Source organism: Platichthys flesus, chromosome 17, assembly GCF_949316205.1.
Source record: "Platichthys flesus chromosome 17, fPlaFle2.1, whole genome shotgun sequence".
Taxonomy (NCBI): Eukaryota; Metazoa; Chordata; class Actinopteri; order Pleuronectiformes; family Pleuronectidae; genus Platichthys; species Platichthys flesus.
Window position 1 is genome coordinate 9,026,652 of NC_084961.1, and position 17,351 is coordinate 9,044,002.

At 43.9% G+C, this 17,351-nt stretch overlaps 1 protein-coding gene and 1 long non-coding RNA gene across 2 annotated transcripts; one reads left to right on the plus strand and one right to left on the minus strand.

Moving 5' to 3' along the window:
• Positions 1-67: 67 nt before the first annotated feature.
• Positions 68-11,858, minus strand: fam83hb (family with sequence similarity 83 member Hb). Its single transcript, XM_062410253.1, has 8 exons — positions 11,719-11,858; positions 6,864-7,049; positions 6,414-6,743; positions 5,058-5,222; positions 4,798-4,922; positions 4,158-4,706; positions 1,743-4,053; positions 68-1,066 (listed from the first exon to the last, which is right to left on the minus strand). Exons 2-8 carry the CDS (start codon positions 6,984-6,986, stop codon positions 1,046-1,048), a joined length of 3,624 nt encoding a protein of 1,207 aa, XP_062266237.1. The 5' UTR covers positions 6,987-7,049; positions 11,719-11,858; the 3' UTR covers positions 68-1,045.
• A 191-nt stretch (positions 11,859-12,049) lies between these two features.
• On the plus strand, positions 12,050-13,978 carry LOC133972690 (uncharacterized). The gene is made up of 3 exons (XR_009924474.1): positions 12,050-12,424; positions 12,519-12,627; positions 13,685-13,978. It is a non-coding gene; the product is annotated as an uncharacterized LOC133972690 (long non-coding RNA).
• Positions 13,979-17,351: the final 3,373 nt, after the last annotated feature.

Below are 17,351 nucleotides of genomic sequence, written 5' to 3' on the forward strand. Positions count from 1 at the left end.
TTCCTTTCCTAAGAGATGATGACCAACTCTAAAGTATTTTTTTGTACACAGATTCATGTCACAGGTAATTACTCAATATTTTTATTTACATTGCATGAGACAAAGACTGGTACACAAACATTATTTTAACCCCCCTCCCTCGATGCAAGCTCTGAGGCTCCCTCTCTAAATGGTTAATGGAAAACTTTGGACCCTGAGAAGTGGGTCCACGCCTTAATAGAAAGGTACACAAGGCACTATGAGAGGAGAAGGTTCATCAGAGGCTTTCAATCAAAAACGACTACTGCTGCTGCCTCAGCATTGGATTTACACATTAGAAACATATTTTCTCAATTTCTAATTTGGTCTCACACTTTATAATTCCACATACTTGCCCTTAAATGTTCACCCTTCATCAACTCTTACTGAATTTGTCTTCATACCCTGTTCTTTACTTTCTTGGCTGGATAAAAAATGGTAATGGCCCCCGTGGGTTATTGGCACATGGTGAATCCAGTCTCTTACATTCAGGTTTAAACAAGTCCCAGTTACGCTTACACATACAGAAACACACAACACTAGGGCCGCACTTTTGCAGTAATTTGCAGATGTTTTTTGACTGACGAGTATCTATTTTCTTTTCCAGGGTACAATATGTACTATCTTTCCCTCACCCTCTGACTCCCTCTGTCACGTTCATACAAGCTCAGTTACAAGTAAAATGCCCAACCTTTTTTCCTGGTAGATGCAACATCAGCCCGTGCAGCCAGTATGAAAGTGGAGTGGCTCGTCTCTCGCTCTCTCTCTCACCAAATAAGGTCGAAGTCGTACCCAGTCTTGGCAAATGGGCACATTTCAAACTCAATGACTTTAGTTTGTTTTCAGCATTGTTGTGCATGCGTGTAGTCTTTCAAGTTTTACTACTCAGTTTGAAAATCCAGGAGAGGCTGCAGTGTTGAGCCGCAGAGGTACTTTGATAGTCTCGCTGGCACAAATGGACAATGGGTCTTTTTGATCATCGTGCATAAATAGTTTCCATTTAAAAGGGCCGCTCCTCCATCTTTCGTTAACCCAGGTTGTTCCCCATCTGTTAACAGAACAACAGGTATAACAGTAAATGACACAGAGAATGAACCCACGTTTGTCTCTCTTTACCTCCACCTACTCCTCTTTATCGACATTATTGTCGGGCGTCAGAGGAAACTCTGCTCAGGTTTAACCAACACTTTAACCAAATCACAATGCTCAATTTAAAGTGATGTAATAATCTATAACAATGATATCTGCATATATTAAACAATGAACATTAGCTCGTCCACCAAAATCTATTTTCACAGCTTATAACCCGACACTGTGTCAAACATTCGTCGGCCATTACTTGGGAATAAAAAACGTATATTAAAAAACATGAGAAGGTTTCCCATAAACATTCCTTTTGGAAAACTTGCTTAAATTCAATTAATTCCAATGACAAAATTCATATGAATAACTAAATGTGATTTTAAACATATATGGCTCATAGACATTGTTCTCACATTTTACTCTAATAGCACCAAATACTATACTGCTCTAATAGATTGATTGTAGTAAAACTGAATTTTGTCTATATTTTGATTATGTGGGTTTTTTGTAACATGATTCAGTCTAAGCCCAGAATCCGACTACTATATTTACTAATTTTCACAACACTTAACGCATTTGTCATATTTCTTTCTACCCTATCCCTCAACACAACAAACATCATCCTTGCGGTGATAGAGTACCTCAAAGCGGCTGTAGACCTTCTTCTCCTTCCTCATACTCTCTATCCTCTTCAGCAATCCCTCCCGCTCCTGGACGTTACCCGCCGGCCGCAGAAATCGATTCCTCTTTGCGGAGTTCTCCAGCGCCATCTCCGCAGCATTTTTGTCTCTGTCTGCCTCTGTTTCTTCCCGCTCTTGACGGTGTTTCTGGTTGTTGGCCGAGATCTGCTCCAGAATGACTTTGGTGTCGTCTCGCAGGTTGCTATTGAACAAAACAGAGCTGCCCGGGGCCTGGTACCGGGACGAGCCTGACGTCCCCGTCGATGTCTTGTGATTTGCCGTAGTTTGGTCGGTAGTGGTAGATGCTGTGCCATGAGCTGATGAACTCTGCTTTGTGCTTGCATCTCCAGTGACCTCTTTGACTATGCTCATGCCCTTATCATCTCCTGAGGATTTCTTATCTTTTTCCTTCGGCCCAAGGAAACCCTTTAGCCTCTGTGTCTGCTTCTTGAGGAAGTCCAGTGTTTTACCCTCACCCTTTCCCTCGCCGAGTGTATTGATGGATGTATTCGAGCCCATAAATTTATGGAGACCGTCCTTGGAATCACCGTGCGTTAGAGTTGAAGAACTTTGAGAGCGGATCTTTTTCAGTTCACTCTTCTCTGCATCTGTGGCGTCTGTGGTCAGAACCTCCTCACCACTGGAGATGCGACGTTGGCCCAGTCCTTTGAATTTCAGCTGATCCCTTTTGAAGAGCTTCGGTGAAGGAAGAGGCTTTAGTGACTTGAATAAATCCTTCTTCTGACCCTCTGAGCCGTTCTCCTCTTTCTGGGTTTGAGATGTCTCTGGAGTCGTCTGGCGGACAAAAGGCTTGGGAGAGATTATAGAAGGTTTTAAGGAACTAAATGAGGGTCTGCGAGCCAGCTCTGCTAGTTTCGCGGAGATGTCTGGCTTCTTTGGTTCAGGTTCTGCTGAGTTGACAGAGACAGTTGAGATTTTTGTCGTTTTTATCGGAGGTTTTTCAGAGAGGTCTGGCTTCTTTTCAGCCGGCTCTGGGGCTTTTAGTGCTGCTTCTGTGTCCATCTTCGGAGCTTTTCTTTTGGCAGCCAATTCTTTGAAATACTGTAGTCGACTGGCCGGGTCATTAACATTCAGCGAAGACGATGTTGTCACTTCAGATCTTTCATTGGTCGTCGTTGTCCTTACATCCCTGTTAGGTTTCTGAGGTTCCTCTTTTGCTTTAATCTCAGCTTTCAATCGCATCTCCTTCTCCTCTTCCTCTTCCTCTTTCTTCTTCTTTTCTTCTTTCTCTTTCTCCCTCTCCTGATCTTTTTCCTCAACCTTCTTCCTCCATTCATAAGGCTCACGAGACAATGACCTTCTCTTTTCAAGGATCTGGGCCACAATCGAGGAGGTGCGCACTTTGTCTAACTCCTCATCTTCCTTTGTGGCTGGTTTTAATCCCAGGCTACCACTGTGCATCTCAGCTTTGGAAGATGAGAAAATTAGCGAAGAACGGAGACGAGAGCTACGTTGAAGGATTGGATTGACACGTGAACGAAATGATTCGTGTTTGGAGAGGAAGAGATCTGGATTCTCTTTCACCTCAACATCCACACCCACTTCCTTTGCCCTCTGTGGATCTCTCCCCACCTCCGGTGCATATGGCTTCAAGTCACTGACTGAGGTTTGCGGATCCTTGTTTGTTGTTGAGTCGTTATTGCTGCTCTCAGGTAATTTGGGCTTTCCAAAGCGTGGTCTCAAGATCTCTGGTCTTGGCTTTGAAGGAACTGCAGGTGGCACCTTTATCCCAAAGCGAGGACCTGAATTTTCCGCAGCAGCGGTGGGCTGCTGATCTTCAAATGCATCAGGCCCCAGTGGTTGAGGCAGGCCTTCTTCTCCTCCGTCCTCATACGCACTAAGATAGGAGTGGATTCTCCAACTCCTTAGGCCCTGCCTAACACTTGGATCTTGATCCTGCTCTTGATCAGATTGTTTGAAAAACTGTTTCTTTTCTGGTATGTGGGGCTGTGTAGGTGAGCTCTGGCAGGCATAAGCCTGACCTATTGTTGGCCTCTTATGGGCAGAGCCTCCTCCATATCTTCCAGCTACTGGAGGCCTCTGGTGACCCTCAGATCCTATCAAGTCCTCAGATGAAAAGTAGTCTTGGCCATAGTTTCCCGGTGGAGGCTCCTGATCTGAGCGATAGCTTGAGTTTGAATACTGGTCAACGGAGAGGTGTGAAGGACCCCTTTGGAGTCTGTCGTAGTGTCCGTAGCCAGAACCTGGCCCAGGCCCTTCACTGTAGAAATGGCTACTTTGGGTATGTTCCCTGTAAAAAAGTTACAGTTATTGTTATTTGTATGATTATGAATTGTGCTCACATAAGAGAATGACTTCTGAATTGATCAAATACAGGTATTAAAGTGCGACTACCTGTGAAAGTCTGTCTCATCCAGATTATTCATGACCCTGCTCTTCATGTATTGCCTTGAAGATGTGTAGCTTTCCTGGGTTCCCTCTGCATAGCTGTGCCTCTTGAAGCCAGTGGCACTCGTCTCCATCTGCTTGGAAACTATGGATCTTCCCTGCTCCAGGAAGGACTGCTGCATACGAAACTGTTGCTGAGAATACTTCCCAATTGTAATTCCTGCACCAGGCTCAACGGTATGACGAAATGGGTCGTTCCTCCGGAAGGGAAGTGCAAGGTTCCGATCAGAATCTCCATAGGGGAATGCAGAAGGAAGCTCAGGCTGCCTACGGAAACCTATTGGGTTACGCAAAGACTGGGTCCTCTTCAAACCGAACTGGCTGCCGAGGTAACTGCTGGGGTCAGGTTTCGTAAGTGCTCCATCTGACGGGTCAATGACTATAGGCTCTGACTGAGCAAAGAGGATGCGGAACTCTTCATCAAAGGTGGAAACCAGCTCCCCAAGGAAGAGGTGGGCAATGCAGCGGTGGATCTTCTCATAGGACCACATGAAACTAACAGAGGACAAGTTGTGTTTACAGATTGAAGCGCATGGTAGTCTTGGCAATTGAGTAGACTCATTGTTAGCACAATTATCTGACTCACCTGTAGTTCCCAGTGATTACAGCCCCACAGTCTACCAACAGGAAACGGTCTTTCACTTGTCCCTTAAATGATTTGCCCGTCCGGGAGTAATAGGTCGTTCCGGCCACAACCCTGACACGCATCATCTATAAATCCAATCATGTATACAAGCCTTAGTAAGAATGAAGTGTTCCAAGTTAGTAAAAATAACAATAAAGGCCACAGGATTGCCAGGTATTTGTTAAATTTTTGGACAAATTGTTACGGGAAGCCAAACTCACATGTATTAAGTCCAGGTTGACCTTGCAGTTGATGACCATAGATGAAAAGTGATGGGCTTCCTGCTCATCCAGCAGAATGTAAACAGGAACGTGGCGAGCTGCTGCGTCCAAGAGGTCAGCAAAAATGTCGATGTCAGTAAAAACGTCCATCACCACGGCAATAACCTGAAACAGAAGAGCAAACAAACTAGTCAAGGTTTGTTCAGTATAATATGGTCCTTTGTATTCTGGCTATACATTTACACAATATAGCATATACAGGTTTACGACATACTGCACAATGGTAAAACAAAATTTTGTTTAACCCTTTATAATCAATGAGTAACACATTGTAGCAAAACACAGTATCAGTCATACATTTTTACAACACCCCAATTATTCCAGTTTTTACTGGCATTTCAGCAGTTTAGGTCCAGTGAATAAAGGTACAAAGGTAAATTGCTAACTGCGATATACAGTAAAGGTTAAGAAAAGAAAAGCTTGTAGGATTAATGACTCCTGTCTCTAAGAGCCTGTTTGTCCTCTGTGTATATTTTGAAACACTTCACTTTGTTCATGTAAGTGACACCCTTGCAAATTTTGTCCAAAGTAAAAGCGTCAGGCCTAAAATCCAGACACAGACAGACATGGAGGAAGGACAGCAACATGACCCACCACACCAACAGGTTTGACTGCTCGTGATGTTTGGCATACATTGTGGCTTCATTTTATTTTTAATTTAGCCAAAGGCCAACCACTTAGGAAAATCCTCTGAAAGGGAGTGGTGGCAGTGGAAGATAAAAAGTAAGATTAAACAAACAAAAGCTGCTTTCAGACATGCACTGCACTGCACAGCTCCTCTGTATTTTCTCCAGAGTTGGTGCATGTGTCAACGCAGTCTCTGCCGAAATCCAGGGGATCCCCTGCTGTGTTCAGTGTGAATGAGTTGGGGGATTGATGACGCCTCTAACACGCGATAAATAAAAAGAAAACCTTCCCCTGTGTTGTGAATGTCTGAAAACATCTAAAGAGTCACTGGCAGCCATTTATCTAATCGCTTTTTTTTGAAGAGTTAACACCTGATGTGTACTACTGATAAAAAAAGGGATGGAGGATACTGGTGTGTTGATTTACTATGTTGTGTGTTGACCACCCATCTGCATAGATCAGACATTAGAAGAAGTGTACATATCCCTACACATTAAAACAAACAGTATGAAACATGTCTAAATTTGTGCATATTAAATAGATTTCTACTTATTTAAGCTCACTACTTTGATCTCGACTTCAGATGCCATCTTCTGATCAGGAATACCTGTTCAAAGCAAACTGGTTATGCAAGTCTGTCGTCTCAATTGACCCCTCCCTTTTACTCACTTGACGTGCATTCTTGATGAGTCTCCTGGCGTGCTCCTTGATGCTTGGCATGTCTGGGTCCGAGGGGTTGACCAGAGTCGTGACCTCTGTGGGCCCAACGAAGCTGGGCTGAGGCCAGCCCAGGTCCAGCCCCGGGGCAGCCAGGTCTGACTGCATGGGCCAGTAGGTGTCGGAGGAGCCATCGGGCACAAGAGATCCCTCATGGTATGTCAGCTCTGGTAAGCTGGAGCAGCTCTGACTGGGCACCTGGATTGTGGACTTGATGAATTCAATTTCTGGCTGCGCCAAGAAACTGACCACATCTGCGCTCTGGAGGAACTCATAGTACCCCTGGTGTGACCGGTGACCGGAGAAACAACCAAAATGATCACATCATAAATTCTAACATGGCATTTCATTTAAGACTATCATAGACCAATAAAAGGCACAATCTGGAAACTGCAGTCTTACCTGTATATCGTTTTCTATTAGGGCATCGATAGCTAGGCGGTACTCCTCGCGGTAGTGGGGGGGCAGGAAGTTCGGATCCAGGGGGTTGTCCCCTATGGACGAACACTGAGATCGGTGTGTCATGGTTGAAATTTATCAAAGGGGGGGGATTCAGATAAGGTGAGGTAAGGGAAGAGGAATTTGAACCTGTGCAAAAAATACAGAAAACAGGAAAAGGTTAATGCACAAGGAATTGACCCCAACGTCTGCACAGCCCGTTTTTGTGGTTTAGAGAAATATAATATAGTATTCTTGAATGTCAAAGCTACAACAATAAAATATTTCCATGTTCGAGTCATATTGCTTTAGTCGCTGTATATACTCTGAATTCCTCTGTCTATGATACTTCCAAAATACACTCATATTCCAACTAAATTTCTTTCAGGCAACGAGAGGAAATAAACTATCTGTGTGTAAGGATACACAAACAGACAGGTTACCCCTGACCTTATACACAAAGTGTCCATTGTCTCTGTCACAAAGCCTGTGTAGTCAGTTTAACGAATACTCATTAGGTGAATAATTATCACACACAACTTCACCAGTAAACAACACCACATGATCACACTCCAGCAGTGTCATGTCTGTTTTCTGTATTCTACTGGGAGGCTGGTGTTTTTTTTCTATCAATATCATGTCTACCACGTGAATGCATCATAGAAATTGTTTCTATCAAAAATAACATCCGACAACAATAAAGTAGAATATAAAATAACTGAGATTGTTAAGCAAGGCAATGTGTTTGGTATCTTATATATATTTTTAGTTTATAGTAAGACTGTGATTCAACGTTAAATTGACCAAGTTCTTATTCACGGCCTCATACAGGCAGTTTATTTTGATGACAACTTTAATCAGCAATAAAATATCCTGTGCTAGCGATTCACTGAAATTCAGTCTGGCTTTTCGAGAAAACAACATTAAAGATAGGCCCTACATGTGGGAGGAAGAGAAAGAAGAAAGTCAAGTGAGAGAATAGAGACACGTGAAGGGAGAGGAGGGAACGGCACGAAGAACTGTAAAGACAGGTTCTCTCGTATCTTCGATCAGAGAACTGGTCACGCTGGTGCGTCACGCTTCAAGCTGCTGCTCAGGCCCATGCGCCAAAAATATGTCAGTTATGGCCAAAAGTTTGATTGAGGAGAGAACGATGAGTTTGTTATTAGTTATGTCATCATCACTTGAACGTAATTAAGGGATTGAAAGGAACACTGCTGCGTAATAATTTATGAATGTGTGATTGTTTGTGTGGATTAGAGAGCAGGGTGAGTGTAGGATTCACTAATCCTAGCAGAGATGAGGGACGACTGCTCCAGTGAGGCACGTGACATATCATGTCAGGATTAAACTCATGAGATACATCACCGACAGTAAAACAAAGTCCCGGTTAGAAAAACAAGTCGACCTCCAGAGAAAACTATGTCTCGCCCCTTTTCGTAAAAAAGCCAATCACTTGGCAAAAAGAAACATGGCAAGTCGGCCGTGCAAACAGCATCAGCATGAACATAGGTTTGTTTGGTGTTGCTGGCCTGGATATAGGGGCCTGACCTTGTTATCCTGAACATAACAATAAAGATGGCTGCCCAGTGCTGAAACCGACCTATCAGCACAAAGGTGTTATGCACCATCAACTGAGCCAACCAGGACAACCCTTCACTGATATTACATGTGGTCCTGACAGCTGCACAGTGGACGGTTCATCTGAGGGGTTAACAAACCAAACTGGACATGTTGAATGCTGCTGGTTAAGTTACTTAGCAAAGAATCTACCTAGGTATCTTTTGACTATTGCAGCAGGTTGTCAAAACAGGATTGTTTTGACTGCCTAGATAAATCACCAGGCAAATGCACAGGAATGTCTCAGGACCTGTGGCTGACTGACGACATAATTGTGTGTGTGTGTATACGTGTGTGTGTGTGTGACCCGGGGTCTGAGTTGGAGGGTGACAAGCAGTTTTTTAAGATATTACATACTTTTAAAAGTGTGTGTGTATGACACGTTTTTCTAAACTTCCTCACACTCTTTGGCAATCTGCAGAGGGCCCAAGTCCCGACCTGCAATCACTGGGACAACCGGGTTTAGTCATAGGTCTTGTGAGTCACCCAGCAGCCCGGCCTTGCCTGGGGATACTGCTCTGCGCTGATTCATCTGCTGGCTAAAATGGCTGACATCCTGTTTCCTTATTCATTTCAAGCCTTCGTAATTAGCTCTTTGCGGTGGGCTGTTCAGCTTTCCACTGTTTCATGGTGGACGTGAAGCCACGCTGGCCACGCATGCAGGGAATTATTTGACTCGCGCCAAGTTTCTACGAGTCACGAGCACTTGGGTTCTTTATTTTAAAGTAATCAAACCGCCTGGGGACTTATCTGTACAGAACCACATACCTGAGAACTGAGAGATGTGCACCTGCCTGTCAAAAGCAGCTAGAAACCCCTGCGAGTGCATTCATGAAGCGGTTAGTGATGTCGCTATTGTCTTTCAGTTAGAAAATAGGAAAAGCTAACAGGAAGTGAGGGACCAGCGCAGATCAGCCCTGTGGTGAATATGAGACCTCAAGAGCACAGCAGCAATAAGCAGAGCCCAGGGGTGTCCTATTCAGCCGGCTGACCTGTAGGTCAGAGTAGGATGAAGGAGGAGAGGCCAACGCAAGAGGCCCGGCAAGACTTTCTGTATCTCACCTGGCCGACAGGTTGGATATTCAAACAAATAGGTCTGCTTTGTTTGTTGTTATAGCGACTGAATCAAACTGAAGACAGGGACACACAACGGGGGAGATCTTCCTCTCGCTCTCTCTACGTTCCACCTTCAGCTATGAAACTTTCTGTTGCCCGCACAAGGACGAGCCCATAAACAGTAAACCGCATTGAAACACTAAACCGCCTCAGGACAGGTTGGCGACAAACCAACTGCAGATACTGGAGCCTGATAAATCCAATATTCCGATGCAGCCAAGGTTTGCTCACCGAGCGTGATAACGGCTCATTCCCAGCATTTCTGCAAGAACTCCGACATGAGGAGAGGTGAGGGAGGAACAGTTTAATGTCTTGACATGTGAATCGGGAGAATTAAGCCTGAGGAGGCGCAAACTTTTCCAAAAACAGTTTTCACCGATCTCTCTCCGTCACACACATATCTGAACACACCTCACTAAACAAACGCTTAGATTGATCCGGCATTCCCCTTCAGTCGATTCGTTTTGTGTGATAATTCGGTGTTAAAATACCTGAGAACAGGTTTGGAAGGAAGAGACAGTTGTGTCCTGATTCTGCAGGTTAGATTAACACGCACACAAACCTGAGATAAGAGCAAACAGAGCAGGAGCCACATCAGTGTGTCCGCTGAATGCCACACAAATGACAGCTCAAGGTCAGGCGAATGCGTGCCGCATGTGGGAAAACACACTCTGGAGTGTATCCTCCCTTTTTTCTAACCAGCAGCAGTGCAAGAAAAACAGGTCCACTGATGTCCTCGTAACTTTTTCCAAATGCCTAAATGTCTGTGGTCAGCTCGAGCAGAAAGGAAAGCAAAATAGCTTTCACATTGCTTTCCATTCAATATTGTTTGCAGGATTCTAAAGAGATGCTGAGCCCTTAATGATCGGGGCTGCAGCCTTGCCCATATGGATGGTGTGACAGGGTGAAATCTCTAATAAGAAGCGCACATGCACCACAAGAGCAGCTGGCACGAAAAACTTTTCCCTCCAAATTATAAACACATGTTGGTTTATTCCATCTCAGTGACTCACTGAATGAATTTCCGCACATCTTTTAAAATGTGACGCTAAAGTCAGTTTGATCTTTTTTCCTTGTAAAGTTATAATCAGAGCCTATTGGGTGACAGCAGCTTCTTCTTCTCCTCCTTGTTCAGCATAGTATGAGTAGAAGGCCAGGGATGGATATCATTTCACCATTTATCCTCAGGTTGGCCTAATGTCAGTGACAAAGTATTGTGCAACCGAGCCATTGCACACGCTTGTAAAAGTGTCCCTGCCTTTTCAAGCACAATTCACCACCCACGGCTCCCCTGCAGCACAATACAGACAAAGCCTTCCTCAGTCTCAAACCATGTTATTTCTCAAAGTGGCAGTTTCCCAGCTGCCCCCCCCCCCCCCCCCCCTCGCTTCAGTGTCTTCAGAGCACTGTGGAAAGTGGGCTGCACAGCTTGTCGGAGCCAGCCAACATGGAGCCTTCTGTGTGTTTAAGTCTGTTTCAACAATGCTGATCAGGTTTTTTTTTTCTTCGCAGCAGATACCTGGATGACTTAGTCCTCCGAAAACAACAGGCTGCCTATGAGGAGAGTCACCTGCTCACCACTCACATTACCGGAGTGACAGATAGAGAAAGAATGGAACAGACAAGATAATGACAGTTGGAAGAGGATCAAATACAGTGGAGTAGAAGAGAGCAGGACAGAGTTTTAGCAGCGACTCAAAGAAGACAGGACACAATAGATCAGTACAGGTGGATAGTCTACATGTATTGAATAGAATAGAATAGAATACAATAGAACAGAACAGAACAGAACAGAACAGAACAGAATAGAACAGATCAGAACAGTGTTTGTTTGAATAGGACAGGACGATAGTCTGTATGTATGGGGTAAAGTAAATTATAGAACAGAACAAACCAGAACTGAATAGAATAGAATAGTGTTTGTTTGATTAGATCAGGACAGAAGGATAGTCTACTGTGTATAGAATAGAATAGTGTTTGTAACACAACTATAATATAATATATAACAGTATAGAGAGGAATAGATAGTGGTAGAACGTCTTTATCCCAGGTTGCACACTTCCTCTTTACTTCCATTTCGTACCTCGCGGAACTTCTCTGCAGAGCTCGTCCACTCTTTGTGTTTGTGTCTTGAGAAGCTCGGTGTCGCCTTCGCTGGTGAAACTGCCGGTGCGCGTCTCGTTCCCTCAGTCGCCTGCGTCCGTGCGTCACATTCCTCGGATCGGGGTCGGATCTCCCGCCCTGACCCCCCCGAAGTGTGTGTGCAGCCTTCCACCGTCACCAGGGTCTCCTGAGCTGCAGGCCCGGGGCTGAGCGCTTCACTCGGCGGTGTGGGAACCTCGGGGAGCCGCCGCCACTAAAAGCACGGAGCTGAAATAGGAGGAAGAGGGCGCAGGCTCCTGTCTGTGAAGGCAGGGCTTTCCCACCGGTGAGACTCCTCCCAAGCATCACTGGAAACAACGAACCCATTGGAAGTTCACTCCCAGTGGCATATTTCAAATGTGCTGGCCTTTATGTCAGGGGTGCTGCTCGGTGTTTCCTCCAGCAGGAGTTGGAGGAGACCTCTTTCTTTTGGATGTGACAGTTTGGGCTACGAGCCAATAATGTTCTAGTAAATCAGAGGTTTACCCCTCGACCCACTGACTCTTTACACTGTTTTGTCCCAGCACTTTTGGCCTGTTCGTGCAAAAAGGTTGAATGTTCAATGCTGTCAGTTTGTTGGGTCATTTGTCGGCAGGGTTACGTAAAAACTGTCTCAACCAATATCCACACAAAAGACTGGCAACTTGGTAAATTTACTGTTTTTATATAATAAAAGATATTTGCTTTGTTTTTATTTATTTTCATTGTTTACTCACATCGGATTTCCCCATCTATCTGCAGACGTTATACTAGGGGACCAGGTGGAGAAAGTCTGCAGGTGATCCGGAGCCTCTCATTTGGACATTTGCTTCTCACATTTCCCCAGAAAAAGTGCAGAGAATCTCCGAAGGTCAGTGCATGTCTGAAAGCAGCTTCGGTGCTACTATGTGCTTTTACTATCATGCACATTCGTTCATTGTCAGCATAATGATCAGGAGCCATTTGAGGGCTTGATATCGTGCCTAAGGACACTTTGGATGTCGGCTGCAGGAGCCGGAGATTGAACCACCGAACCTTCATGGTCGGTGAATGATCTGCTATATCTCCTGAGGCACAGCCGCCCCCAAATGGGGCCTGGGCCAAGGAAGAGCCCTTTACAATTTGTTGTGGTTGTGGAATACAGATTAAATTTAATTGATAAATACATTTAGGTGATCAGATCACTTATTTTGCTCTTCTATATTTCTACTATAAGAGGTAGACAATCATGTGTAGGGCTGTTTGTTCCTGGCCATTTGCACATTTTTCTGGTGTAAATTACATAACCAAGAAATATTTGTTCTCTATGTTGACTGCCGTGTTTGCACTGATTATGGGTTCACTGTAGTTCCCCGACAAACAGGTCATCCCTGCTGTGAACTTATGTATGGATTGTTTGACATTGAAATCCTGTTGAGTCTTGAGTCCCTGGAGGATTATCAGCATCAGGCACCAGGTTCAAGCTCCACGGCACGATTAGTGAAAGAGGAAATAACACAAATATGTCACTTAGAAATGCAAAATTTGATTCACAATAGCAGATATGCACAATTTCCCAAATCAGTGCTGGACATTTTAAATTGTAGTTTGTAGTATTTGTCTATAACTGTTTAGGTAAGACAAGAAGCCTATCGTTGGTAATATTGTCTCATTTTTAAATGGATATTCTTATATAAGGAACATACTGAGTCAGTTTTCTTCAGACTTAATGACTGTACCAACAACTATTTGGCCAGTTTCCATTATACTATAAACAGCAATTGTACCCACAGTGGATCCTGCTCCTCATTAGCTGTACAATCTGTCTCTGAAAAACCTGACGATTTCAGAGACAGATTGTACAATCTGTCTCTGAAAACGTCTTTTTCAGGTCACGTTTCTGTCTCAGACGTTGTGTAAATCCATCACCAATTGTTTTTTCTCCACAGCAAAACATTTGTGCTGAATCAGCAGGACTCTGGCAGTTCCTTTTGTGCTGTACATGCATCCACTGCAAAGCCTGCCTCCTCGCTGCAGGCTGCACCGCTCACTTTCTCCTTCCTTTAATAATAAGGGCTGGATTTGGGAAGCCCATGGCTAATGTTCATGAACACACTATGCAATTCAAGTAGATCCAGGGTTCAACTGTTGTCCCAGTGCAAGTGTAGAAACCAGAATTTGTACTAGATTTAGCACACTGTTGTCACTGTTTTGGCCAAAGAGAATCATGATTGTTTGATGTGAATTCCTCTCTGATGTTATTGATTGTGTAATATAAAGAAAAACAACTTCTCAGACGCAATAACTTTCCCCTCATTTTCTTTTGACAACTTCTCTTCTGTCTTCTAAATCACCTTTACTGTGTGTGATTCATAATACGCCACCAATCCCTACACGAACACAAGCTGTAATACGGGTAAAAATGTACACCAGTGTGTTTGCACTTTATTTGGATTGTCCTTTGTCCTGAAACGTGTCTATCAGACAGAACACACCTTGTTCATGGCCTCTGATAACAACCCCCTCACACTCTTGGGAGTGTGACTGTGTTCAGTCCTGCTCCTACGGGCGTGCCCGCTGCTTGAATGTCTGCCTGAGCACCTATTTCATACTGAGTTGTTGGACACACACACAACCACACACACACACATATTAGGGGCCATGTTTCCACGGTATCTCTGTGCCTGTTTTTCTATTCATGCAAATGTGCAACATTCTGTGTGACAGAGATATGAAGCGAGAGTTTGCATGCAGGCGACTATGACAGTGCAAGTATTTTGAGTGTGTGAAATGATTTGACCGAAGTGCGAGTGTCAACAGAGAAGGTCTGCTTACGTGAACGAGCTCTGATAATAAATAGTAGCAGGTATACAGGCACTGAGACGCAGGGCGCGGCCACTCCACGGAATGTGCTCAAGGCATCTTACCACACCCAACCTCCTTCTTCTTTCTCTCCCTTTCTCGTTTTCTCTCTCTCTCTCTTTCGTTCTCTCCCTCTCTTTCATTCCCTCTCTCTCTCTCTCGCTCTCTTTATCTGTCCTACTGACTCAGCTGCTCTCTCCCCATCCTCCCTCCCTCCCCCAACCTGGCAGCCATTGAACAGGTTTGCAGGTCCAGGCAGAGTCCGGGGCAGCAGAGAAATCCTGGCCTGCACCTCAGCATGCCTCCGGCTGAGAACTCGGTCTTATCTGGATCTATTTGAATTCAAACTAGCTTTATTGACTTCGCTGTCATAATCATCTTAAAGCACATCGTTCATAGTTTGGCTTTTGGATTCTGTCACTTCAAAAAAAAAAAATGGCCTGTGTTTCTCCCTGTTTCCAGTCTTTATGCTAAGCTAAGCTAAGTGGATGCTGGCCACCCTTTCATATTTATAGAACAGACAAGATAGAGGTATAAATTTTCTGATGTTACTCTCAGCAAGAAAACACACGTGCTCTTTCAAGAGTGTCAAACTATTCCTGTAATGGTAATAGTGAATTGTTAGACATATAGAAAACCGGTATAATGCAATTAAACATATGAAGATATACATTGCATGGAATTAAAAGAGTTGTAAAAATACATATATTGTCTGCGCAACTGAAGATTCGAGAATTGTGATTATTTTCAACAGGCTTTTAATTTGTGCATGTCTTGTTTACAGTCCAACCATATTGTCTATTAGTCCATCCATTCATTCATGTTTCCAAACATACATCCATAATCTTTATTGCTTTTCTTTTGATGGTCCTGGGGGAGCGGAAGCCATTAGTCCTCCAGTTTAATGTCTATCAGCCGAGGAAAGTCACACATACACTGGAAAGCAAGTTATGGAACATCTGGTGAGGTAGTTATGTCAACATTGAGAAAGAAGTCTGTATGGGGTTTGCACAGTCAAAGCTTCAGTCTAATGATGATGTTGTATGAACCCAATTGTCCAATCACTATATAGACTGTGTATAACGGTAGGAATGAATGTGACATATTAACGTCATACATGTTATAATGTTTCTAATCATTTATTCATTCCATTTAACTCAGTGCGCCCGAGAGAGACAACACATGATACTTTTGTTCCCAAGTAGATTTAATTAGCGTTTCCTCCGATCAATAGAAATTTGCTCCATAGAAAGAAGATACAAAGAGGTTACTCTGTGAGTGGGCTCTTCTGTGGTCTCCCTTTCTTCTCTCTGTTTGGGGCCTGCTTCTCTGCGGCCTTGTGCGGTTTCCCAGCATGCTTTTCTCACGCTGTAATGTCACACCCGAGTATAAGGTGACTCTCTGGAGCCTGGGGCTTTGAGGTCAGCTTTACACCAACCTGCCTGGAGGAGAGGTGCGCAAGAAGGGCCGGTTGGACACTATACAGTGGCTATATGTAAGAGTTACACTGTGTTTGAGTTGAGTGTGTGTGCACACAGTCACATGCCAATGAGACACTACACCCTCATTACCACCCACCATATAATGATATGTCTTTTCATGGTATGTTTCTCCAGTCTGCGTGGGGTCAAGTGACAAGCCAGAGAGTAAACTGTGATCCTTAATGAGTAATCCCCAATATAGTTAAATGATAATTTGTAGGTTAGTGTATGTATACGTGTATACGTGTGTGTGTGTGTGTACGTGTATGTGTATGTGTAAGTGTATGTGTATGTGTATGTGTATGTGTATGTGTATGTGTATGTGAATGTGTATGTGAATGTGTATGTGTATGTTTGTGTGTGTGTGTGTGTGTGTGTGTATGTGTATTTGTATGTGTTTGTGTATGTGTTTGTATGTGTGTGCGTATGTTTTTGTGCACGCATGTGTGTATGATGTGTGTCTATTTTTGTATGTACTTTAGATTTTTTTAGGTGTGTGTGTGTGTATGTGTGTGCGCGTTTGTGCCTGTGCGCGTTTGTGCCTGTGTGTGTGTGTTCACCAGGAGACTCCGACATGCATTACCCACAGTTGTACTTTTATTGGGTGGAGCATCACTATGAACTATGAACAGCTCCAGCTATAGAAGGAAAGTCCCCACAGTGAGTGAGTTTTTTCATTTGCAGCGTCACTGCATACCTGTGTCAGGTGTTGTCATTTTCCATCTATAATTACATCTCATGAAATGACAGTAATGATTATTTAGAAAACACTATGCATAACTTTACAGACAGTATGCACAACCAAGGGTTCTATCAATCGAACCAGCTCGACTCTGGCATGAGCCGTTCTTCTTAATAGCAGAAGCTTTGCATAGTAAATCAATAAAAGAGCACATGGACATATCCACAGACTTAAACAAGACTTTCCATTTTTGTTTTTAAAACATCTTCACAGGAAAATCCTCCATTGTATATGACAGAATATTAGACACCCACAAAGGTCCTTGTGAAGGCTTGGTCTTTACCTTTGGACTTTCTTTCACTGGGATCGGCTGTGCAGGAGCACAACTGCGAGCACTCCTGCCTCTTACAGGAAGTTCAAGCGTTGGTAATGTGATTGAGGTTGAAACAATGCATGCTTCTCAGGTTAAGGTGTGAAAAGCACTTTGAAGGTTCAAAAATAGAAGACACCAGCCCACCAGAAACATTCAAAGTGGAGATGTAACACAGATCAGTGTTTGCAGCATTGAATCTTGCTATAATTTTTTCCCTG